Source organism: Gopherus flavomarginatus, chromosome 6 (genome assembly GCF_025201925.1).
Source record: "Gopherus flavomarginatus isolate rGopFla2 chromosome 6, rGopFla2.mat.asm, whole genome shotgun sequence".
NCBI classification, from domain to species: Eukaryota; Metazoa; Chordata; order Testudines; family Testudinidae; genus Gopherus; species Gopherus flavomarginatus.
In genome coordinates this window covers 66,621,458-66,646,536 of record NC_066622.1, presented here as the reverse complement: position 1 = coordinate 66,646,536, position 25,079 = coordinate 66,621,458, and the positions used below count along the sequence as shown (strand labels likewise).

The 25,079-nt window shown below is 55.4% G+C and overlaps 3 protein-coding genes and 1 long non-coding RNA gene across 7 annotated transcripts in view; 2 read left to right on the top strand and 2 right to left on the bottom strand.

Moving 5' to 3' along the window:
• Positions 1-2,002, top strand: part of SEC31B (SEC31 homolog B, COPII coat complex component) — a 41,720-nt gene extending 39,718 nt beyond the window's left edge. For 3 of the 4 annotated variants that reach the window (XM_050960023.1, XM_050960026.1, XM_050960024.1), the window contains exon 26: positions 450-2,002. In XM_050960023.1, coding sequence (XP_050815980.1) covers positions 450-629 — 180 coding nt within the window. In that variant the 3' untranslated portion in view covers positions 630-2,002. The remainder of the gene's footprint in view (positions 1-449) is intronic. The other variant, XM_050960027.1, reaches the window with a different exon arrangement.
• Positions 1-25,079, bottom strand: part of SCD (stearoyl-CoA desaturase) — an 870,279-nt gene that overhangs the window by 761,045 nt on the left and 84,155 nt on the right. The window lies entirely within an intron of this gene.
• On the top strand, positions 5,895-10,507 carry LOC127054336 (uncharacterized). The gene is made up of 2 exons (XR_007775229.1): positions 5,895-7,183; positions 7,792-10,507. It is a non-coding gene; the product is annotated as an uncharacterized LOC127054336 (long non-coding RNA).
• The window catches only part of WNT8B (Wnt family member 8B), a 54,578-nt gene continuing 40,048 nt past the window's right edge, over positions 10,550-25,079 (bottom strand). The window contains exons 2-6 of the mRNA XM_050960275.1: positions 24,693-24,726; positions 21,638-21,776; positions 19,943-20,068; positions 14,301-14,443; positions 10,550-12,230 (exon numbers count right to left, since the gene is read on the bottom strand). Coding sequence (XP_050816232.1) covers positions 11,673-12,230; positions 14,301-14,443; positions 19,943-20,068; positions 21,638-21,776; positions 24,693-24,707 — 981 coding nt within the window. The 5' untranslated portion in view covers positions 24,708-24,726 and the 3' untranslated portion in view covers positions 10,550-11,672. The remainder of the gene's footprint in view (positions 12,231-14,300; positions 14,444-19,942; positions 20,069-21,637; positions 21,777-24,692; positions 24,727-25,079) is intronic.

Below are 25,079 nucleotides of genomic sequence, written 5' to 3'. Positions count from 1 at the left end.
AGCTCCCCTTCTTCCCCAACTCCCCCACAGCGGTGCCAACTCTGGCCCATGTGGGGTGCAGGAGCCCCATGCGGCTGGGGCGTGGTGCAATGTGCTGCCATTACAGCAGCAGGAGAGACTCATGGTGTGTGTCAGACACCCACTGACCAGTCAGGCCACTGTCCTCTCTCTCGTTGGGCAGGAAGGAAGCTCCCTGACAGGTGACTCAGCAGAGACTTGGCTTTAGGCTGGGACTGGGGAGCTTGATCCACCAGACCAGAGCAGGGAGAGGGTCCAAAGCGTCTTGGTGAGGGTGAGGGATGGGGATGGTCCTTCAGGCCCCATCACTGAGCAATGCCTGCCCCAGCTGTAGGTGCCCAGCTGGCGCTTGGCTGAGGGCGGGTCAGACAGTTGGCATGGGGGGCTTAGGGTAGAGCATGAGGCTGAGGTGTCTGTGCTCCATCCCACAGCTCTCCCCTCACATCCTGATGGGGCTGCATGAGATCGCTCGCTGCGTGGAGGCCCGCAGCTACCAGCAGGGCCTGCTGGTCCACACCCAGGTGGTGGGCAGCAGCAGCTTCAGTGAGGTGTCTGGCTTCATGCCCATCCTGAAAGTCCTCATGACCATCGCCAGCAAGCTGAACGTCTAGCACCTGGCGCGGAGGCGGAGGGCACGGTCGCCATGGACACAGAGCGGGATGGCGAATCCGAGCGCTGGGCTGCAGACTCCCTCCAGCTCCCGAGCAGCATGTGGGAGCCAGGCCATCCCCGCCCCCCTGCAGAGACCTCACCGGGGACTGACTCTCTCTTTCCAGCGGCTTGTCAGTGTTAGTACTGCTGGTTAGGTTGCACTGAGATCCTCCCAGACCAGCTGTGTCTGCTCCACCCGAGCCCCATGCAGAGATGAGAGGAGACTCACTCCTTCCGGCTGACCCTTCAGCCGCTTTTCAAACTGAGGCTGTCCAGCGTGGCAGGCACCTGCACAAGGGCAAAACAAGGGGCCTCCTCGGCTACCCCCGTGCCCCCCTCTGGGGATGGGGAGACCACCTGGCTACAGCAGAGCCTCGCTGTGAGCTGAGCTGTCCATGCTGCACACATCTGTAGGGACCTTCCTTCAGCCTCATCCCCTCAGCCTTCTCCCTGCCCCCTTGCCCTCTAGGCCAACGGTTCAGCAGGGGTGCGTGCTGGCCTCTGCTCTGCAACTGCCTTCTCCTTGGCACCCTGCACCTGGCTCCCTTTTCCATCTCCTCCCCCAGTGCGCCCCTTGAGTGCCTCTCCCCACACCCAAACCCTTCTGCGTCCTGGCCCCTGTGCTCTCTGGCTCCCCTACTCCTCATGGGGAGCGCTAGGCTTCTCTCTGGGCTACCTCGCAACATGCAGCATTTGTTCTGAAAGCTGCACGGACTGGCCCCCAGCCTCACGAGCACCTGTCCTACTGCGAGCCAGTATTGTGTGAAAGCCCCTAGGCTTGGATTTCAGAGCTGGCTAGGGGAGTTCAGCACATGAGAGATGTGCCAATCCCCTAGCCGGCTCTGAACACTTCACCCTTCATGAGGAGGGCCCCAAAGCTTGGGGGCACAGTGGGTCCCTCCCATCCAAGTCTGGGGGACATCCTCTTCATCCTGCAAGATCCATTGGCACAGCAAAGGGAGGGCACTTGATGTGGGAAATGGCGCTGTCGGAGCTGGAGGCTGTGCTGAGCCCTGGCTTGGCATTCAGCTGACGTTGGCTTTAGTGAACCGGAGCGGTGATGGAGCCATGGGGTTGGCGCTTGAAGGGCGGAGGGTATTTCAGGGCATATGTAGCTCTCGTGCTGCCCAGCCCCCTGCTGGTTATGCCCTCCCCTTGCCCTGTGACGTTCCATGCTGTTTGACACCCCTGCTATCCAGCACAGGGACAACCCCTCCCTCCCGCCTGTTGGATCCGGAGCACCCCCTGCTCTGCCGGAACCCTCAGGAGGGGGGGGTGTCTCTCCCTCGCTCTGTCAGCACAAAGTGCCTCAATAAAGCTGCTTTTTGTGAAATTGGCATCTCATTCCTTGGCTCTGGGTCGCCCTCCCTTTGGTTATGAAGAGAGGTCCCTTTGGGGCAGCTGCCATTCTCAACAGGGCTTGGGGGTCGTCTCTGCCTTCGGGGCGAAAGGCAGAGCCTGGCTCTGCAGCTGGCTGTTGGTTTGGGGCACTGCTGCAAAGTGGATGCTTCCCCTGACGGTTTGTGCTTCAGTGTTTTTTCGAGCATGCTGGGAGCCCAGGCTGCCTTGGTTACAAACCACTTACAGCCTGTAGCACAGAGACAACACGTGTCCCCTGAGTGCTCTCCTCCAGTATTAAACCATCTGTCCTCACCAGGCTGGGGGGGCCTGGGCTGCTTTGGGGCAGAGGGTGATCTTTGGGGTTTTGCACTAGTGAGCACCCCCAGGTATATTGTGCAAGCTTTGAGCTTGTGGCCGAGATCCTCAGCATTGCTTCATGGGAGTCGGCGGGGCTGCACCAGGTCACACCAGCTGAGGATCTGGCCCATTGTCTCCAGTGCAGTGGGCTCAAAGCTCAAGTGCCTGCTCCAAATCAGACAAAGTAGGGTTTAACCCTGCTCCTGTGTCCCAGGGGAGTGCTTATCCACTGGGCACTTGGGCAGAAGGGTGCTGGGGCAGACTCTTTCATGGCACTTATTTTCATGCTGCATAATAACTCCCCCATTGGGTAGATTCCCCACCAGTCTCTCGCCTTACAGCCCTGTTTTAGTTTCCCTCAGTATTTTGAGTTTGAGTCATGATGACAAAATGGCTTCTCCTTCCTGGGTGGTACCAAGCCCTCGAACCAAAGCTTGGCTGCACTGTGCGCTGGGTCAGACTTACCAGCTACCTTTCCTGCTTCTGCCCCCCTGCAGAATAATACGCCCGACCTGCAGGCAGCAAATGGGTGCTACTCTCCCAAGTCGTCTCTCTCCCCCCTGCCCCTCCTCAGTCCAAGCTCCACCGTCCTGGTGCCAACAGAAGCTGCAGTTCACCACAGACTGGGCAGCTCATCAGAATAGGAGGGGTGCACACAGTTACTAGCAATGGCAGCATTTATTCCTGGCTGTTCCCAGGCGCAGGCAGATGTCCCTGTGTCGGCTTACACCTGGGGCATGGCTGAGGCGCTTTCCCCAGCCCTGAGGGAGTGACGGACAGAGGAGCGCTAAGTTATAGTTTTTTGGAAGTTTAGAGTCCTGGCATGCAAAGCTGTTGCACCTGGCCCTGGGAGCAGGTGGTTTTCAGCCTACATTCCCCCATCTCACACACTTGAGCATCAGGCCAGCTAGCTTGGGAGCAGTGCTGCATTGGTTGTGGTGTGGTCCCTTCCAAAGCAGGCTGCTCACCAAAGCCAGCTGGCAGCCCCTGCCGGTAAGGGAAGTGAGGGTAACTGTACTCTACAGGTGTCCCTCTGATCACTTCAGCTGAGTCGCATATTTTGGGAAATAGATTCTGCATATTGATTCTGAGCAACAGAGTCAGGGGTGCTCAACCTCAGCCCTGGGTCTTTTACTTGAGAGAGAGTTTTCTCTTCACGTTCACTTTGCATGTGCGTTTCACAGAATTGCAAGGTGTGAACCAATTCAGGCACCTCAGGAAGGCTGGCCCTAACCAAAGCTGAAAAGAGCTGTCAGTGGAGAAAGGGAGGGAATAGTTTACAATCTGTATTTCCCTTTTACTGGGCTTTTTTAATGCTGTTTGGGGGCTGATGTAACCCACACTCTCGTCCTACTAACAATAGAGAAAAGCATTGTAGTAGGGGTAAGGCAGTGGATTGGCACCCAGGAGGTCTCTGTTTCATGCCTGACTGCCACAGAGGCTCCGTGTGACCCTGGGCAAGTCATTTAATCCCTGTGTGTCTCTGATCCCCATCCCTAAAAGACCCAGAATAAGCCTTCCTTTTTCCCAGACTTTGGCTGGCTCAGCCAACGAGCCTGGCCACTCTTTGGAGCAGGCTCCTCTCCCATTGTGTGTGTGTGAAGTCCAGCGCGAGATGGGGGCCGTGTCTCAGTTGGTGCCTCTAGCTCCTACTTTCATGCAAATATTTCAGCTCCCAACTTGGCTCCCCCAGGCATTAAATAAGCCAGTGGAAAAGTGAATACAAAGGCCTGAACTACACACACTGGATCCTGGGACCTTCCCAGCTGTGAAAAGCGATGGCCAAGCCAGGCCAGCCGTGCCCTGGAGCCAGCAAGGGGTGTTCCTCCAGGCCACTTACTAAGGTGCTCTGAGCAGTCTGACCTATGGGGATACAGTGATGGTCTTCCCTGGAGAAGCTATTCCACAGCCCAGCACCCCTTGTTGTCAGGGATTCCCCCAATATTAAGCTTAATTTTTCCCTTTTCCCCATAGACCCTAGAGTAAAGGCCAAGTGTCCCACAAACCAACCCCCTCCTTCCAAGCATTTGCAGGCTGGTCACAGCACTTAGTGTCTTTCCTTCTAAGTCAGGGTACCTATGTTTATGCTAATAATCTAATACCTGGCTTTTTCCAGGTGGAGATCTCAAGACATTTTCATCATTATCTCTGTTTACAGATGGGGAAAGTGAGGCAAAGAGCAGCAAAGTGACTTGCCCAAGGTCACCTAGCAGGCCAGGAATAGAACCCCAGTTTTTTGGCGTTCAAGTCTAGTGTTCTAGCCACTGGGCCACACTGCCTCTAATAAACTGTTTCCATTATGGTCTTCGTTGGCTGATAGCATGGCAGGAGCCAAGGGTTTACAGGTGCATGGCTGCGCATCTCCACTTGTGGGCCCCACGCTGCTGGCCGTACCGTAGCTTCCCCATACAGGGAGCGCACATCCCAATCCGAAAGAAGGGCGCCTGCCTTCCCAAAGAGTAGGGGCCTCGTGTGAGCCCCAAAGGCCCAGAATGCACTAATCCCGCTGTAGATCACATCATGTCTGCAGGCGAGGGTTGTGTGTGTGTGCATGGTGGAGGCGAGATTGTTAGGCAGTATTTGTTTGTAAAGCCACTTGCTCGCAGGACAATACTTGCACTAACTTCTATTGAGGGAGCAGTGTGAGTCCTTGCAAAGTCCTTTCCCAAAGTGTCTTTGAAGCCAAGAACCCATTGAAAGGAAGAAAGGCCTGGAGAGGGGATTAGTTTGTTCAGCAGCTGTGAATTTCAGTGGGAGGCTGATGAACTCCAAAGTCTTTGTTTAAATTTTTTGTATGCAGCTCGGCTGGAGTGAGAGACCCACACAGAGGCCGCGGCCTAAGACAAGAAGGAATCCGAGCGGCGGGGAGTTGAAAACGCCCCACAAGGACTTTTCCCAAACACTTTCGGAAAAGGTGTTGTGTGGAGAACGGCAGGGATTAGCATGTGAAATGGGGTTTCCATTGACTCCGCACAAGGGAGGGGAAAGGGGCTGGCTTGGGGAGTTATTAGCATTTGGTTCCCGTCTGTGCCTGCCCGTTAAGAGGTTGGGCCTGGAAGGCAGCTGTTTGTGTGTCATCTGGGCAGAGGTGACCACCTGGGAAGCCGAATGTAAATATTTCTCCTCGAAGGAATGCACCTTCATTAAAGCGCAATGAATACGGGGAAGCATCCAATACTGCAGCACAATGGTCTGCTGCCTTTGCCGCTGGGGCTTCTTGTGCCCGCCTCGCCCCTGGCCTGCTGCGTGGGTCAGTGCCCTTTGCAGCTGCTGGGCTGGCGTTTCGTTCCACAGAAAGGGGCAGGCGGAGGGGGCTGGACCCCCCGGCTGTGGCTCTCCCAGCAGGCCGCCCGCTCGGCCTTGACGGGGAGGGGGAGATGGGGCTACCCCTCGCCAACAGGTGTCACTGTGCTGAATGGCAGTCGCTGGGGAAGGCCAGAGCCTGGAGGCACCAATTGTGTGGGGAATAATACGGCCAGTGAAAGAGGGGTCCAGTTCCCTGTGGACTTGGCCTTGGTGCATTCCAAGGCAAGGGGGGGAGGGGGACGTGTAGCAGCTCTCACAGGGCCCCATTCTCCCCTCCCTGGTGGAGCAGCAGAGGAAATGGAGAGAGAGCTCCTGGCCAGGAGTGGGGAAAGCAGCCCTTTGGGGCATGCAGACCTCTGGGCTAGTCCTGAACCCTCCAGCTCCTTCGGGTGCACCTATGCAGCCCGCAGCAGGGAGCCTCTGTCCCTAGACTTGGGCTCGTGGAGCTCGGGCTCCCATGTTAAAAATTGCTGTGTAGATGCTGCTGCCAGGTGTTCAGGCGCTGACCCCACCCTCCCCCAGGCCTGAGAGCCTGAGCCACGTGGTCAGCACAGTTGGTTTAACACGGCAGCCCGAGTCTGTCGTCCCAGGCTCAGGGCCTTGCTGCTGCAGGCTCTCTGGCCATCCCCGCAGAGGCCGAAGAGTTCTGCAGGAGGGCGGCTGCTAAGGAGAGTGGGGCTGGAGCATGGGCTGCTAATGCAGAGCAATGACGTTACGGCAAGGTGGGCAGGGGCCCTGACTATAAATGGGGCTGGGAAGTAGAAATATACTGGTGGTGCTGGGAGGAATCCAGGGCGTTGTTTAAGGCTTCGGAATGGGAAATGCACAGGCCCAGTTGCTCAGCTGGTGGCAGTGGCCAGGGTTCATTGAGCTGAGTGGGATGTTGGCCACTGACACCAGCTCAGGGGCTGGCCCAAGGTATTTACTCTGTGAGCTAACACCCCAGTGGGGGAGGGGAGCCATGGTGAGAGGGCCTGGAGGGTCCCAAGCCAGGAGGACCCACTGTGATCATCCAGTGGCCTCCTGTATGATGCCAGCCATAAATGGAGGCCTGGAGAGGTTGCTTTGTCACACAGGGAGTCTGGGGCAGAGCCAGGAACTGGACCTGCTCTCCTGGGTCTGCTGGCCAGGCGTACAGTCCAGCCAGGGCCTAAACCAGTAACCACGCTTGTCTCGTGACTCTTGGCTAGCAGAGGCCTGGGATGGGTTTGAAGCAGTGACTGGGCATTGAGGGTTACCACCTGGCTGGTATTTGACCAGCTTAGCTGGGTTTTTTATGGATTTGCCAGTGGCCAGAAAAATAATTTAATCTGCCGGGGAGATGGGGGTGTTACATGAGTCTGAAGATTTGCATTATTACCACAATACAGGGGGATAGCTAATGGTAAAAGCTGCTGTGTCCAGCTAACGATGCTGCCGTGTTCCCACTGCCCCATTCAAGTGATAACAGATCAAAACTGTTAAACATACAGCAGCTGTCTGCCCACCAACATGCAATGTGAGAGAAAAGGTATGAGTCTCAATCTTATCTATGTGTGTTCTCTGGCTAGACACTGTCAGTGGCTGTTGAAGAGGGGGTTGCGGAGTTGCCTTGTGGCTGGGGGTTGAGGTTGTACTGGTGGGCTTGCTTTGGATGGGGGGCGGGGGGTGCCATTTTTTTTGCATTTCAAAGGTGGTAACCCTAGGCTCTGACCATCTGTATGCCACAGTCCCAGCCTCCAAACCAGGCAGCCCCCAGGAGGGGGGCGGGGGGAGCATGGTGGAAGCTATTTGGATGCCATAGTGAGGGGCATGCTATAAATCTGAAGATTAGGTCAGGCTTTGACTAGGAGGCACCCTGCATGGTTTTGGAGGGGAGTACATAGGGATGTTTGCCCATCTCTGTGAATGGGGCCGTCTGATGGAGTGAAAGCGGCTTCCTGGGGTGCTGCCTGCCTGCAGTGTGTAGGAGACAGGCCAGGACTTCGCTGCCCCTGGCTTCCATGGCTCAGAGGCAATCTTGCTTCTTCGCATATTGGGCCTAAGCCCAAGGCCTTGCCGCTGTGTGCTTATCGCTGCAGGGTGCTATTGACCAGGATGGGTGTTCCCTCCGGGTGGCTGAGAAATTATATTCTCCAGTTCCCTCCCCAGGACAATGCCTCATGGAGCTGCTGTCGCAAGGCGGTTGCATTTGTGATGGCCGAGCACTGCCCATGGCTAGTCTAGGACACCTCGGGGCCCCTCCCACTGAGAGGAGGCACCTAACAAGCAATGGCGGTGTTGCCAGTTCTGAAATGCATCCGTGCTGGGCTCCGGGGACAGATCCAGGAGCAGAACGAACCCTTCTCCTCACCCAGCCAGCCCATCACAGTCCACCTCGCTCTGCCCCCCTCGTCTCCTTCTCTGAGACGGAAGCTAGACCTTGCAGTCTGGCTTGAAGAGCTGCAGGCCTGGGGTGTCGACGCCGAGGCCCTCCCACTGGAACTGTTTCGGGGTGTGGGGGAGGGAGGGGATTGAGTCACTTGAGCAGCCTCGCCTGCCCCTTGGACACATTGACTCTCCTTCACTGGCAGCAGTGTGGAAGGCAGCTGCCCAATGGGATTGAATCCGAGGGATGCTTGCACATGCAGACACATCCATGCTAGCTCACTAACAATAGTGGCAAAGCTGCAACAGCCTAGGCAGTGGCATGCATGTGCTAGACAACCGGGTCCGTACCTAGTGTCTGGGGCGGGCCTGTACGTGGGCGGCTAGCCTGTCGCGCTGCTTGTGCTGGGGCGGCTGCACCACTAGCGTTATTCAAGCAAGCGGTACCAAAGCTAACTCGGGTATGTGCACACACGCTGCCCTCACACCGCGGATTGTTCTGTAGCCCCACCCTGAGAGATCACTGGGAGCAAAACCGCACCAGTCTCCAGGTCTCAGGCTGGGTTGCCTGGGAGCCAGGAATGCCGGATATTGGCCAAGATGCATTGGCACAACCTTCTCAATGACCTTCCCTCAAAACAGTGAGTTGAGACAGGACCATAGAGGGTGAGATCGTCCATCTCACAGGTGGTTTTCTATGCCGAGGCCTGACCATTGCTTGAAAAGAGGCTGTCCCCTGACATCCCATCGCACAGCATTGGCAATCTCCTCCAGGACCAGACCCACTTCCTTTCTACTGGCCTTTCCCAGGCACTGAGGAAATTGAGCCAATTCCCAGGCTGCAGCTCAAAGCTCCCTCAGCGTCTCCAGAGCTCAGTGCGTGAGTCCAGCTGCAACTCATACCGGGAAGACTCGGTGTTTGTTTGCCCCCCTCTACCCCAGGGAATACTGCTGCCACAGAGACAGAGCTTGATCAGGATCCAAGTGATCTCTTTTGAGGTCACTTGGACACTCACGACATGACCTGTAAGCAGCTGGAGGCAGCCTAGGTTGCTCACTCCTGGCAGGGTCTGTCCACAGCTGCTTGGCAGATGCTGCGTTGGAGGCAAAGGACCCATTTCACGCCTCCCGCTCAGCCATGTGCCCAGTTTTCAGTGTCTAAGCCACAGGTGGCACAGGAGTTCCCCTGCTCTTGCCACCTCCCATAGCAGCTGTTCCAGGCCATCTGTCTGCTGCGCTAGCTTGAGAGGCTGATGCCGGGGAAGAGGCTAATTAGGGTCTATCATAGGGCTACACAACAGGGAATGATGTCATCACCCAGGCAGCTGCACCATGATCTTCCCTGGCATCTCCCACAGCCCAGCCAGGGCTGCTGCCCTAAGAGGGTGGATGATAGAAGGGTCTCCCCAGTGCCACCGGGAAACATATTCCTGGAGTCAGCCAGTTCCAGGCAGGGGTAACCCCCACCCATCCATTGCCCAGCCCAGCCCCTGAACCTCATTCTGCACCTGGGCAGCTCTAGGAGCTGAATGTGACAGATGTGCGCTAGCAAGTTAGCCCCAAAGAATCCTCATCCGCACTCTCCTAGGTTTCCCAGGTCAGGGATTTGCGGGGGCGGAGACTACCTGAAATAAGCTGGAGGGATTCCATTGGTTTGTAAGTGTCTTTACCACAAGCCATGCCCTTCAGCCATGCCCATGCATGCACACACACACACATGCAGCGCAGGGGAGCCTGGAACTGGAAACTGAACTAGAAGAAGACTGAGAGACACTGGCAGGGTAGTGAGGAAGTGTCTTTACTCCCGGACAGCTTCCCAATGGCCCCCACAGGTGAGATGAGTTGTCAGGCCTCGGTCTGGATCCCTGTGTAACCACCTCACAAATGCCAGCAACGTCTGGCTCGCTGACAACAGAGGTCACAGCCTAAATTCTCATCCTCTCCGGGGCAGGGCTGAGGGACCGGGTGAGCAGTATGGAGGAAGCTTGTCCACCTGCTGCTCATGTTATCCGCTGAGCAGGGCCAGACAGGGGACTTTGCTCTCCAGAGCTCTAATCACCCAATTAACTGTACAGCTGCTAGTGAAAGAAAAGAACCCAACGACTTAGACACACCAGTATTTTGCAAGCACTTGGCTACTGATTTATTGCATTGACTATTGGTTTACAAACATGGCTACAGGAGAGGGCTACTGGCCAGCAATTTATCTAGGCTGGCTCCTGATCAGTCTACAAGAGATTTCAAACAGAGGCCACTGCAGCAGAACAGGCGACAAAGGCACAGCACCGCGGGAAAGCGTTCAGTCACGGTGCCAGTGCAGTGAACTCCCGCGGCTGACACGGCGTATCTCACCCCCGGCTAGGACCAGAGACATATCAGCCAACTCTTTACAGTGTGCACTCTGCCTGCAGCATATATACAATCAGTGTCAAGGCAAATTGTTATGTATACATCACAGTCACTGTGCAATAAATTAAACATCAAAGTGCTCAACTGTCCTATTTACACCACCATTAAATAGTTACCACCGGTGTTCTCAGCCTAGGGGGAAGGGGTTAGTAGTTAGTGTGAGGCATAAGAGTGCTTGGCAATTGCAAGGGGAGGGGGTGCTCGTCTGCTCAAACCCTCCTTTGAAGGGCCTTGGGAAGACGTGGGGGGCTGGAAAGCGGCAGTGGAGGAGCCTCCGTGGGGCAGCATGTGAGAGCCGGAGGGGGGAGGAACACCCCCGGCGTGGCGGGGAGCCTTGATGCAGTGTGAGCATGAGAGCGTGAGTCATGGGATCCCTGGCTGGACGCAGCCAGACAGCAGCTGATTAGGCAGGTCAAATGGCACCCTGGAATCTCACCCCGCTAAGGCGCTTACTTACATTGCGGTGCACTGTAAGGAATGGTAGAGCGGAGCCAAGGGGGAGGGGCGGAGCAGGGCCTGGAAGCAAGGGCCTTTCTCACCCAGGGCTGGCTGCACCCCTTCTCTCTCCCTTCACCCCTCATGGGAGAGGCAGTGGGGGTTTTTTAAATGCCTCTGACTGTTGAGAGTCCTGCACAGGGAATATTAAACAAGGCCCGCAGACAGTTGCCAAGCCCCGGTCTGCAGTTGCCGAGCCTGCGGTGCTGCTGCCCAAACCCAGCACTGGCGGCTTGACTGGCTCAAAGTTTGCAGGACTGCTCCCCAGGCCCAGCTTTGATTGCCGTTCTCTCTAGTCTAGTAGTCTGGTGCACAGACCTGGCAAGCTTTGGGCGCTAAGACTCCCTGATGCCAACCTTGTGTTTCGCCCAGGACATTGACTGGAACAGCAATGTTTCCATCTTGTGTTAACTAGCTAGTTCTTGGTGTTGCTAGTGTAAATCCAGAGTCACCCCCGCCACGTGGCAGGCCGGAGGGGTGTGGCTCTGGATTTAGGTGTGCAAATCCCAGCTGGCTTTGTCTGTGCTGGGGGTGTGGCCTCAGATTGCTGGAGGTGAGGTCCACTTCCCAGTGCAGGCAAGGCCCTGCCAGCAGCAGCCCGTGGCCTGCCATAGTCACCAGAGGCACCGTTTCAAGCACCAGCTGGACAGTGCCCAAGAGCCGACGCCTTCTTGGGGCTGTGCTGGGGAACAGAACAGAGCCAGGAAAGAATGCTGCTGGGGGGCAGGAGACGGGGCACCAGGATGGCATTAGAGTTTCCTCTTGAGCTTGCGAGTGGCCCTGCCACCCCCACTCCGTTCCCGCTTCTCCTTGCGGACGCAGAAGTACTTGGTGACCCTCTTGCGGCACTGCTCGCACCGCACGGCGCAGCACCAGTGGAACTTGCAGTTGCAGCTGGACACCATCTCGGCCCGCCTCTCCTCCACGGCCAGCCCACAGTCCCCGCACAGCCGCCGGCAGCTCCGCTTCTCCCACCGACTGAGGGCCTTGCCCCGCTTGAGGCACTCCCGGCCCTCGGTCCCCAGCAGCCCCAGGGTCTTGTTCTCCAGGCAGTAGTCGGGAGAGTCTTCCAAGTGGACCAGCTCCTTCTTGGAGATGGAGCTGAAGGTCTCAGCGATGGCCCCCCGGCTGGCCGCACTGTTGCCCGCCCCTTGGAACAGATCCACTTTCAGGGCTTTGTGGTACTTCTCCTTCAGATACGTGCCCACCTCCCGGAACTCGGGCAGCTGCAGCCAGCAAGTCTGGGTGGTGCAGCTGCCCGACACGCCGTGGCACTTGCAGGTCCGCTTCATGGTCCCCTTCACCGCCTAGGAGACAGAGAGGATGTAACAGCCTGTCAGTCAGGACACTCTGGCATCCCCAGAGCCACTGCACTCAGTGGCAGCTGCCAGAAGAGCTTGCCATGGGCCCTTTTCTAGTGAAAGCAGCTTTGTCAAGATAAAATCACAGCGTGAACTCCCCACACATTTACCCATGTCTCCACCCAGTGTCTGAATGGAGTGATTTGCAGTGTGCGTGTGTGTACATGCACAAACCCTCCCCATCCAGCCAGCAGATGATTAAGACCAAAAGGATTTGCAAAACCAAATGCAGAATTCAGCTGTTGCTGTTGCTGCTGCACATTTTATGGTGACAATTCAGCACTTCCTGCAGTGAGGCCAGTGACGCTAGCCTGGGCCAGGTTCCCTCTATAGCTAGCAAGTGGGGTTTGCCTGCTAGCGCTGCACCAGGCTGCTGTGTTTGGGTTGCAAATATGACAGGGCAGATTTACATTTCAAGAGCCAAGCTGAATTTATCAGTGTTTGTAAACTCCCTTCCCTCTCCTCTGTTTAAAGGCTGGACCTCAATTACTTGACAATCCTTTCTGAATCACAGAAGGGTTCCCTACACTTTGCTGCTGCTCCTACACATTGCTGCTGCTTCCAGAAAGGAAGCTCCCCCTCAGTAGAGCTTCTTCAGAGTAGGGAGCTATTTTCACAGTCCACAGCTACACTGAGCCCTAATCAGGACCAGCGCTAGGGGTTTGAGCAGCCTAGGCGGCCGGCAATTTCGCGGCCCCGTGCGCTGGTCCCACGGCTCCAGTGGAGCTGCCGCAGTGGTGCCTGCGGGAGGTCCACCGGAGCCGCTCGAGGAGCCGACCGTCCGCAGGCAGGACTGCGGCGGCTCCACCGGAGCCGCAGACCAGCAGACCCTCCACAGGCATCACTGTGGCAGCTCCACCGGAGCTGCCTGCCGCCCCCTCTGGCAAAATGACGCCCACCAATTATTCTGGCGCCCTAGGTGATTGCCTAGGCTGCCTAAATGGTAGCGCCGGCCCTGGCCCTAATCTTGTAACTTCATCCACTGACTACACCGTGGTGTCATGCAGACAAAGTGCCAGGATCAGATCCCTAATCGGCATCCTTCTTCCCTTTCCTCCAGGGCTGTCAGCGCCTTGTCCCAGGAGACGGTTGTGAGCCAGTTACTGAACTCTCTCACCCTCTGGGGAACACCCAGAGGCCCCCATGGGGAAACTCATCCTGTTAGAAAACGTGTTGCTAGGTGCATTTTAACCAGCCTGATGCTAGCCATCTTGCAGCACCCAGTGTAGACACAGGCAAGTTGGGCTTAAAAACATGTTAGCCGGGTGTGGGGGAGCTGTCCTTGGGGTTCCCCACCAGCCATCAACACCTTTTTGAAGCACGGCTGTCCTCCACCGTATTAAGGGCCAAATCCTGGCTCACCTCACGTTAGTCAAGACATGGTAGTGCCCCAACTCCTAACACAGCAGTTACAATCTGACCTGCCTGAAGCCAATGGGAAGTTTGCCATTGAGGTCAGTTTTCCCAGGATAGACAAGGCCAGAGGAGGGAGAGAGATGCTGCCCAAAGAGGCTGTGAGTTGCCTAGGGATGACTTGGATTGTTTTGGCACCTTCAGGGACAAAAGAGTGCAGTAACTTGGCTTAGTATATAACTCAGAGGCACATAAGCCACTCATCGGCCAGGGCGTTTGCTCCTGGGGAGACTGGCTCTTTAGACCTGCAGAATCATTGCACATGCCATCCCAGCTATCAGTTACCGGCGATCACCAGTGATACTGAACTGCACTGGTGCAATGCCCTGCATGGCCTGGAAAAACACTAGAGCTCAACAGAGGTGCAGCTACCTTGAGCACTAGCATCCGACAGCGGAGCAGGGGCTATTTCCAGCTGCATGCCCAGGCTCCCTAAAGCTGCCACCCCCCCATGCCCTCCTGGCTTCACAGGCCCAGGCCTGCAATCCCTTCATCTGCCTTTCTCCGGGACAGCTGATCACTATCACAGAGAGAGGCTGGGTACCAGAGGGCCCAGGGAAAACCCTCACTTCCCAAGGGCCTGTTGGAGAGAAGAGGGCTCACCTTCCGGCCAGCTTCGTTGTTGTGCAGGTTCATGGCCGCTCTGGCATCCTGTCCCGTCTCCAGGGCATCCACAAACTGCTTAGAAATGGCTTCTCCAAAGCCCACGTTGTCGCTGCAGCCGCCCCACAGCCAGCCTTGTCCCCCTGTGGAAAGACAAGAGATGGGCAGTTCCAGGGGCCTCCCACATGGCAGCCCCTGCCTGCCCAGCCCCAGGGGGTAAAGCATGGCACGGGTCCCTGGGTGAGATGACTGCCAGGGGATGGGGAGCAGCTGGGGTGCCACCTCCGGGGTATAGCCAGCCCATGGCCTGGTCACACTTCCAGATTCTCTCCTCTCACAGCCTCACGCCATTTTCATCCAGGTTTGGACACTAAGTGAGCTGGAGAGAGATCTCCCTAGGGAAAACATCTGTGAGCACCGGGGGTTGTGCTGGCCTTGGCTAGCCCAGAAATTGGAAGCTGTTAACTAACACACGTAAACAGCCTAATGTAGATGCCACTTCGAGCCTTTAACAAGTGTTAAATCCTTGCAACTGGCCCAGTTAAGGTACACTGCCAGAAGAGTAAAGAGTGGGGTTTCCAAGGGGCTTGCATTGGGATTTGTGCTGTTCAACATATTCATAAATAATCTGCCAAAAGGGGTACATAGTGAGGTGGCAAAGTTTGCACATGATACAAAATTACTCATGATAGTTAAGTCAAAGCAGACTGCAAAGAGTTACAAAGGGAGCTCTCAAAACTGAGTGACTGGGCAACACAATGGCAGATGAAATTCAATAATAAATGCAAAGTAGTGCATATGGCAAAATATAATCCCAACTATACATATAAAATGATGGTACCTAAATTAGCTGTTCCCACTCAAGAAAGAGATCTTGGGCTCATTTTCTGTGTTCTGGAAGCACTATGTTTCCAGAGCACTGCAAATTTAAAATAATCCTTCTCACTGTGCCGCTATCATCCTGAACTCATTCCCCAGCTTCAAAAGACTTAAAAATTATCTCCAGTCATCAGTGGGACAGACACAACTGACCAATGTAGCTGTCCTTAACGTGCATCCAGACAATATCAGGGAACCTAGATGTAAATAAGATTGCTGACAGTTTTAGGGTGACCAGATTTCCTGATTCTATAGGGACAGTCTCGATTTTGAGGTCTTTTTCTTATATAGGCTCCTATTAGCCCCCACCCCTTGTCCCCATTCTTCACACTTGCTGTCTGGTCTCCCTAGACACTTTCATCCAGAAAGCTACAGTGAGACATAATGTCTTTAAACTGGGACTTTAGTGAGGACAGCTTGTAGGTGATTGCAACGATTTTAATATACTGCAATTCATGATACTGTAATTATGTAGTTCATAACAATTGAATCATTATTAAATAGTAAACATACCAATGAGAGACACATTTAGTAACTAGAATATGAAAGAAGTTTATAAATATGCTGAAAATAGCCTCCCCCCAAACTGGCAGGGGTCCCCGCACCCCAGCACACGCACACCTTTTGAAAAGCACCCACTGGCAAAACCAAAACTCAGCACTTATGCTGCTGGGTCTACACTAGGCTGTTAGTGTGGGAGCTAACACTTTCGAAATCCTAGCCTAGATAGGCCCATATCTCCTCAGAACAGTTGGGGGTCTCTAGCCCTGCAGGGGATAGTGCAGCCTGAACGCCCAGCTAGGTGGTCAGAGCAGAGGCGTCAGGGTCCCTCAGCGCAGAGCGCCGCATCTTACTATGAATTACGGCTGTGATATAAACGTAGGCATCAGGGTCCCCTCAGTACACAGCGTCTCTCCCACCATTGCCTGGGGCACAAAGAGCAAGGGCAGACCAGAGCTTTCATGCAGTAACTAAACTTGTCTTTATAATTCCTCATTCAGCGCCATACTGTCTCATTCAGCCTCACGTGGTGGGGAAATACGCTCCCCTTTGGGACCACTGCTACTCCAGCCCCTCTTTTCACTTCCTTCAGCCCCCTTTCTGCTTCTTCCCCTTTCCCTCCCTGACTCTGCAATGGGGTGTCTACCCCACACAGGGGCTCTCAGCAGCGGGAGAGCAATCAGCCCACCTTGCTGCACCTGGAGGGGTGTCAGGCTGGATTTGATATTAGACCCAGCTGGGGAGGAGCTGGGGTTTCTTCATAAAAGAAGCCAGTGGAAAATAGGAAAAGGTCTGGTCCAGGGCAAGCCCTTGGGAGACAGAAGCTCACTCTCCCTGGGAAGGCAGACTGAAGAAAGCCACAGGGATGGAATTAATCCCGTGGTGGGCCCTGGAAAGGGGGCTGGGTGCACAGAGGCAGTCCTTGGGGTCGGCTTCCAGCACAGAAGGAAGGAGCCGAGGGAGAAGCCAGAGGCCCAGGCACCAGAGGAGAGGCAGTGTTAAGCCAAGGGCGGCTCTAGACGTTTCGCTGCCCCAAGCAGGGCAGCGTGCTGCGGGGGGTGCTCTGCTGGTTGTCGGGAGGGCGGCAGGCGGCTCCGGTGGACCTCCCGCAGGCGTGCCTGCGGAGGGTCAGCTGGTCCCGCAGCTTTGGTGGACCTCCCATAAGCATGCCTGCGGGAGGTCCACCGGAGCCGCCTGCCGCTCTACCAGCAACTGGCAGAGTGCCCACCGCGGCAAGCCGCCCCAAGCACGCGCTTGGCGTGCTGGGGCCTGGAGCTGCCCCTGTTTTAAGCACACGTGGCAGGGAACTGGCACATGTGGCTTGGTGGCCCAGGCAAACACAGCCTGTCTGAAGGAGCAGAGATAGCTGCTTACTGCAGGGTACCTGGGCTGGAACCCAGAGCAGAGAATGGGGCTAGAGCAACCATCTAGGAGGTGCTAGAGGAACATGGCCAGTGATGCCACAACCATTGCCAGGCAGTGCTCCAGCAGTGAATCAACTCCTCTAGAGCATCCCTCATCTCTTCGCCCTGCAGTAACCCTGAGGCCCAGCTCCAAAAGCACAGTGCTCTACTCTCACCTGAACTAATAGAGAATCTCCATGAGGGTCCTAGGGCTATGACATGTAAGTGAGCAGTGCTGAGTCCATCCAACAGGGGCAATGGTGCACAGTAATGCTAGCCAGCTCATTACAATAATAAGCAGGAGTTATTCACAGATCAGGCTGTCCCAGGGTTATCTCTGTCTGAACCCCACCTGGGATTGATCACAATGTTACCAGTAAGTGGGATCTATGTGTGGTACATAGAATCTGGAGACACCCCGCTAAGCAATCAGTAACGAGAAACTATTGAGAGTGGTGTGACTATCTGCTGCCTTTTAACTGTTTGGCTTTTTAAAAACAGAATGCACTTGAATAAACAGTAAAAAGCCCATGTACAGAGAAATCCTGCTCTGAAAAGGATACAGAAATGCTTCCTGACTCAGCCAGTCTGCGCCCTCTGTGTGTTTGGAATCACATCTGCTGACTTCAACGAGTAGAGAATGACTGTATGTGACTCCCATCAGCCCTCCACAGCCAGCACATCTAAGAGGGAGGGAGCTGGAGTCATCCCAGCTGGGGCTTGATTACTAAGCTCCACCCAGTTACAGCTGGGCAAACCCTCTGAAGACAGTCAGCTTGCACAGGTGCCACTGAGCCCACAATTGGCCTGCTGAGCCTTTTTGATAGGGGGTGTGTGGGAACTGGAGAGAGCCCAGCTTGAAAAAACCCTGTTGTGCTTGTAAACAAGCCCCTGTAAGCTGGAGTCCCTGCAAGCGCTAATAACCACAGGACCACATGTTTTATGTAGCGCAGAGTCGTACTTCCACAGCCTCCCAGATACACATGCTGGGAGGCTGGAGTTGGGTGTGGAAGGGAAGGTGCCTCTTGGGAAAGTTCCATAGTCTCTGACTAAGGGCTCAGATTTGTGGCCATTCAGCATCAGGTGATCAGCAGCCCTATGGTTTGTGTGTGGTATTTTGAGACTGTTTTGGCTGGAAGGTTCTTAATGAATGGAAAGGATTCCCATCAGCTGCCAGGTTGAGGACCAACCGGGGCACTCAGCAAACAGATGGGCTCCTCTCAGCTCAGTGCAGAATGGCACGTGTGTCTCGCTGATGTGATTCGCTCCCCCTGCGCTCTCATGCTGTGATCCTCCAAAAATCTGAGGATAACCCTGGTGTCTTCCTAAGGGTTAATCCCTGGAGCATGGGCACCCTATGGAACTGTCTGGCTTCTACTGTGATGATCTCCCCTGGGCCCTCTGTGAGTGATTCTCCCACAGGGTTTTCCCATTGCGCTTTCTAAATAATGCCACAGAGTGCACAATAGCGGTCACAATTAATGCAGCAAATAACATGGACGTTGAGGAATCCATGTTGATCCAAGGTGCATGTAACAGGGTTGAGTTGCAATGTAAAGAGAGAGATGGTGGATTGCAGGAGTGAGAAAGACCAGAATAAAAGGAGAGAGGAGGATAACTAGAGCTGGTCAGAATTTTTCCCCTGGAAAATTTTGAGTTTTGAGCAAAAAAATCAAAAACTGAAATATTTTATTCTGAAATGCCACTGCAGTGCCTCATTGGAACTGTAGTTCAGGAGCCTCACATGCCCATTCTTCTCTATGGTCTGGGCTCCCTGGTGGGACTACATGTCCCATGATGCAGCACTCTCCCCCTTGATGAGGGGAAACCATGTATCATGGTAGTCACATTGCATAATGCATCATGGGAGACAAAGTTTATCTGAGGACCCTGGTCCATAGAGAAGAATGAGAACATGATGCTTCCAAACTACAACTCCTGTGAGATATCGTGGTGGCATTTAGACTAGACATATTTTGGTTTTTGGCTGAAAATTGAAAGGATTTTTTACGTTTTCAGGCATTCAATTTTTTCCACAAAAAGTTGAACTTTTCCATGGAAAGCAGACGCTTTCTTTACAAAAAAAAAATTTTGCCAATTCTCCATCAAAAAACATTTTCAGTGTAAATTTTTTAACCAGCCCTAATAACAATAATTCCACTCCAAGCATTAATATTCTACGTGCTCTGACACTGACTTGTTGAGTGATTTCCGGCAACCCCTTCATCCAGAAGTTTCAAAAGTGGCCATTGAAATTTGAGTACCTCACTTTCCAGATGTCAGTTGTCCTGAAGGCTGGCCATCCTACCACCCCACCAGCACCACCCCAACATACTTAAAAATCTGTGGCCACTTTTAAATCTATTGGCCAATAAAGCCAAACTGGCAATGACTGGGCTGCCATGGTGAGTGTGTGAGGTGTCTGTGTCTGAGAGTTTGTGACTGGTTAGACTTGTGGAACTTGATTATCTCCTCATTTTTACACTGGTCTTGCTCCATTGGCTTCAATGAAGTTATTCCTGATTTACACCAGTGTATCTGAGGAGAAAATCAGGTCCATGTGTGTGTGTTTATTTCTTTTGAGGGAGTTAAGAAAATTAAGCAAGGGTTGGGCAATGCTATAAATTCAGGGCTAGCTCCTGAGCTGGTCTGAGTTGACTTGGCTCCATTGACTTCCACAGAACTACATCAGCTTGTACCAGGTGAGGATTCAGCCCTGGAACACTTTCTTTCTGGAGCCTTTTTGCCACTAGGGGACCAAGGGAAGGAGCTGTTTCTCCAGGCTCAAGGGGAGAAGTGGAGAGACATCCAGTGTGAAAGAGGGTGAGACACGCAAATCAAAGCTGATCTGCTTCTTACCGAGCTGTCCGTTGCGGGAGTCATCACAGCCACAATTGTCAAAGTCCCCAAGGCTGCAGTTCCTTGTCAGCGTGTACATGACGCCTGCCGAGCTGATGGCATGGACAAAGGCTGTCTCTCGGTTTGCTGCCAAGCACAAACACACGGGGAGGGAAAGCGCTAAAAGGTTTCACTATGGGCTGCGTGGAGCAAAGCCAGCTCCTGCCATAGGGGAAGAGAAGATTCCAAGCGCAGGTCTCTGTCGCTGAAGCTACGTGGATTGGGTTAACCTGGTATCTTTTCACCCCTGCTTGGGGCCCTTTGGAGAGTGAAGGGCAGAATGCTGCCCTGCCTGAGCTATCCCATTGTAGACAATACGTCAGTGGATGTAGTGCTGGGGAAATGTGCTGGATGAGCAGCACTGCCATCCGTCCCCAGACAGGGTACAGCATAGGCACCGGCAGGGCAAGCCTCACCCACGTGGCTGCGTCAGTATGCCTCAGCTTTGAGCTGCAGGGACTATCTCTAGGGTCATTTCCGTGCACAGCCATGGCCTCTGCTGGGATCAATAGCAAAGGGTGATCAGTCAGGGCCCCTTGTGATGCTGGCATCAGTCCACTAGGACCTGGGCTAAAATGATCAACTCATTTCCTTGGGGCCCCAGGTGATAACGACATGTGTTCATCTCCAGGACCAGCTGGGGCAGGATTTCAGCTGGCAAGCTAGAGAAAGGCCTGCTAGCTCATTAACAATTTCCACACACAGACCCCCAGGCTCTGGCTGTCTAGCCTGCTGCTGATCTCCTACGGTCTGGCCCTTGAGCCTAGTGCCAATCCCCAGGAGCCAGCTCTGTAGCCCATTCCCAGTCCCCTGGGGCCTGGCAGCCGCCCCATGTGGAGGCAGTGAACGTCGGTATCTATGAGAGTCAGGTCTGGGGCAAAGGCGTTTCCTGCTGGTTGCTGGAGGGTAAGTGAGGGAGGTGGAGTGGGGGAGCCATTTCCATGCTCACCCTGGGAGGCTCTGGCAGGCCCCAGCAACCCACCTGCCCTGCAGCGGTGCTGAGGCAGGAGAGCCACATCCAGCAGCGACTGGACCTCCTCCCTCTGAAAGCTACACTAGGGAAGCCCCCCCATTGGCGTGTTGGCCCCAGAACCTGATCACCAGAGCAGAGCCGTGGAGGAACCTCTCTTTAGCCAGCTCCCACATCTGTTTTCCCAGAACTCCAGCCCTGTTTTCAGTCTCTGTATCCACTTACCGGGCCACCTCCCCATCCCTATGCGTGTCTCAAGGGCAGAGACCAGGGCTGGCTCTAGCATCTCCTCCCACAGGGTCTTTCAGCTGATTTGTCTCAGTTCCTCCTCACAGGGGGTGGCAGGCACTGAGGGTGGAAACCTGACCCAGCTGTGTGTGTGTCTGCTGAACCCAACCCCATCCTTGGCCAAGTGGGGGCTCAGCAGGCACGCAGCCCTGGGGTGGTGATGTTTGCCATGACCCCGTGCTGCTGTGCCAGCTGTGGTCCAGACACACCTCCTCAGAGCAATGCCAGGGCCAGCCATGGGGGGAGCAGGAAGGACAGGGCCAGCCATGGGGAAAAGGGCCTGGGAAGGATGTGCCCAGAGAGAAGGGAGACAAGGAGATCCCCAGGAAAAGCAGGGGCCTGTGGGCTCTAACCTGTGGCGAAGGGGTCCCATAAGCTGTAGCCAATGCTTTCCTTACCACTGCGCAGCCCGCCGTGGCTGGAGAGCTGCAGCGCTCTCTCGGGGCAGTTCCAGCGGTCCCATGCGAACTGGAACTTGCACTCCTCAATGCCGCTCTGGGCCCCGGCCGCCACACTGCTGGAGTAGATGAGATACGCCTGCACGGGGAGGGCAGCGGGTCACAAGGAGCCACGTGTCCTCGGGCAGCTGAACCCCTGGCACAGGTGTGTCCCCCACGGGCAGGGCTTGCTGTTGGGGGCAGAGCTCCAGCACAGCCCAGCAGTACCTGGGAACCACAGCTCCGTTTCGCTCCTGGATATTCACCAAGAGGCGGCGACTTCTGAACACAGGATCAGGAGTTAGGAACTGCAACATGCTACTCCCAGATGGGTGGGGCTGTGGGCCAGTCATTTAACTGCCTGGTGCCTCGGAATCCCCAGGGGTAGCAAGAGAATGATAACCCAGACCCACCTCCCAGGGAGTCATAAGGCTAAGCAGCTGGTGGCGTGATCGGGCGCTGACAGTGTGCAGTGCTGTGTGTTGCCTGTATTTCAGCTCTGGGGGTTATGTGGGAGGAGCTAAGCGGCAGGAAGAACCAGTAGGAGAGTCCCAGAGAGGACAGCTTTTGCTCTCTCCAGCCAAGGACAGGATGGGGTTTGCCCCCAATGGACACTTCCGGTGTTACTGAACAGCGCCGAAAGGGATTGATGGGGAACTAACTTTCCCGTCTCCCCTGGGATCAGGGATCCTCAGAAGCAGAGGGACCAGACAGCGTTGGCTTTGCTCTGACAGAACAGCCATATCCTCAGCTGGTGTCTAGTCCATGGAGCAACACTGATGCCTCCAGCTGAGGATCTGTCCAACAGGATCTGGCTGCCCTGCAATGGAAGCCCAGGGTTAGCAGAACTCGAGTGAGCAGCCCCTGGGTTTGCTAACCTACGGCTCAATGTCTACACTCCTTTGTAACCCCAGGTTAGCAACGGTTGAAACCTGGGTTCCAAGCTGGGGCTCCATTGTCTACACCATATTATGTGGGCTCAAGTCCAGCCACCCATATCCCAGACGTCCTAGTGCCCTCCCCAAATGTGGCCACTCTAGCCCTTTGCTCGTGGTGCCGTCATGGGTGCCAACTTCCCCTCTGTCCAGTGGGTGCTCAACTCCCCCTGCCCCCACCCCTGCACCGCTTCTTCCTGCCCCTGCACTACGCTAGCCCCACCCCCATTCCACCCCTTCCCCAAAGTCCCTTCCACACCCCCAGGGGCCGCTCCAGGCCCCAGCACACCAAGCGCGTGCTTGGGGCGGGCTCTCTGCCAGGGCCACGAGGGCAGGCTGCCTTCTGCGGCTTGCCTGCGGAGGGTCCGCTGGTCCTATGGCTTCGGAGGACCTCCCACAGGCAAGCCAGCTTTCCACTCCCCATCCCCCAAGTCCCTGCCCCTACCCTGCCTCTTCTCCGCCTCCTCCCCGAGCATATCTCGTCCCCACTCCTCCTGGAAAGTCGTAAGAGCTGGCAAACAGCTGTTAGGCAGCAGAGGGGCAGGAAGCACTGGGAGGGAGGAGGAGGAGCAGGACGTGGTGCACTGTCAGGGGGAGAAGGAGGCAAGGAGGGGGAAGCTTGGCTGCCGGTGGGTGCGGAGCACCTCTTAATTTTTCCTCATGGGTGCTCCAGCCCTGGAGCACCTATAGGTGCAGTGTTGGAAAACTTGACTGCCTGGAGCACAGAGGAAGACAGCCTGTGGGATAGTTTTGGCAGAATCCCAGAGCACATGTCCAGTGGGGCTGTGTCCACGCTGCACAGCAATAGGGCTTGAACCCTGGGTCCTGGCTTGACTCAGGCTTGGACCCTGGGTCTGAGGGTTAGCACGATGTGTGTGTGGATGGAAGGGGGGTTAGTGTATGAACCCTGGGTTTACTTGGCAGTGTAGACATATCCAGAAAGACAGCCTGACATAATGTCCAGACATTAGTGCCATGGGGCCTAGTGGCTAGAGCACAGCGCTGTGACTCAGAGACCTGGCTTCTATTCCCAGCAGGGTGCTTCATGATCTTGGGCAAGTCACATCCCCCTCCCTGAGCCTCAGTTTCCCTCTGTGTAAAATTAGGGATCATGATACCGACCTCCTTTGTAACGTGCTTCGAGATCTGCAGACGAAAAGAGCTAGGTATTATTGTAACTTGCAACGTGCAAAGTGGGTGTCAAAATGCAGACATTCAGTGCATGGCAGAGGTGTAAATGATCACACTGCCATACTTCACATGAGGAATCCGGGCTGGGATGGCTCTGCTCATGCTGGTGTCAAAGGCCTGATTCTCCCTAGCCTCATTTACATCCGTGCAAAGCGAGTGTGAAACGCTACCTGTTGTGTGAGTGAGTGGAGGGCAGGGTCTGGCCTAAAGCAATTATCTTCTCCACTATCATCCATCCTCACCCCATCCCTATGCTGCTTCCGGGGCCACACGCTGAGCCTTGTGCTTGAGGCAAAGCCCTCACGTCATGCTGTTGTGATGGCGTGGGTCAGCGGGCTGTAACTCCAGTGTCACCAGGACCCATGTCCTTGCAGGCCAGATTGCAACACCCTTCCTCCCAGGCCGATCTGAGCCTAAGGGACTGCCCCACCTGAGGACAGGTGTGTCCTTGTAGGGGACACTGTGGTGCTCGCCCCCGGAGGGCTGTGCCTGATGTCCTTTAGCTCTCCATGGGCGAGCCTGGCATTGCAACAGTGGACAAATGGACCCTGTCTCTGCTGCAGGGCGGTGGGGGGCTTGTGGGAACAGCCAGCTAAGCTGGGTTATGTGGGAGCTAGAGGCCCCAGAGCCTGGTGTCAATGGGCACAGCTCTGGGATCCGGCCTCCAAGACAGACGCTCGTGTTTCAGTGAGCAGAACCGATCACAGGCCGGAGCGCAGTGATGGGCAGTGGACAAGCAGCCTCATCTCCTCCGCACCCTCCCCCAAGCTTCCTCCGGCTGGCACGCTGGGTGGGGAGGCCAGCGAGGCTGCTGGAGATGGAGGAAAGGAACGAGATGCCCCTGAGGGCTGAGTGGAATCCAAAGCGCAGATCAAAGGGATTTCTCTTACCTTCGGGCCAGTCATCAGGAAATTATTCACTGACCTGGAAGAGAGAGAACAGGCCTCAGTGGCGAGAAATCAGCACAGTGCCGACCACGGGAATGCCTGGAATTCTGCGGTGCCCTCACCAGCTCAGAGCTGCATTGACCTCCCAGCCCCTCCCCCCGAGGCAGAGAAGCCCCTTCCCCCTCCTCAGAGCCCTTCCACATTGGGAAATCACCTACTCACTGCTGGCCCATCTTGGGTGCAACAGCTGCCCCCACCCCAGAAGCTGTGACCCCCTCTTTGCAGCCTGGGGCAGGCCCCTCCTCCCCCTCCTCATAATTGCCCCCACTCTAGGGCAGTGCCCCTCTCCCCTTATCACCCCATCCCACCCTTGGGTAATTCCTGCCCTCC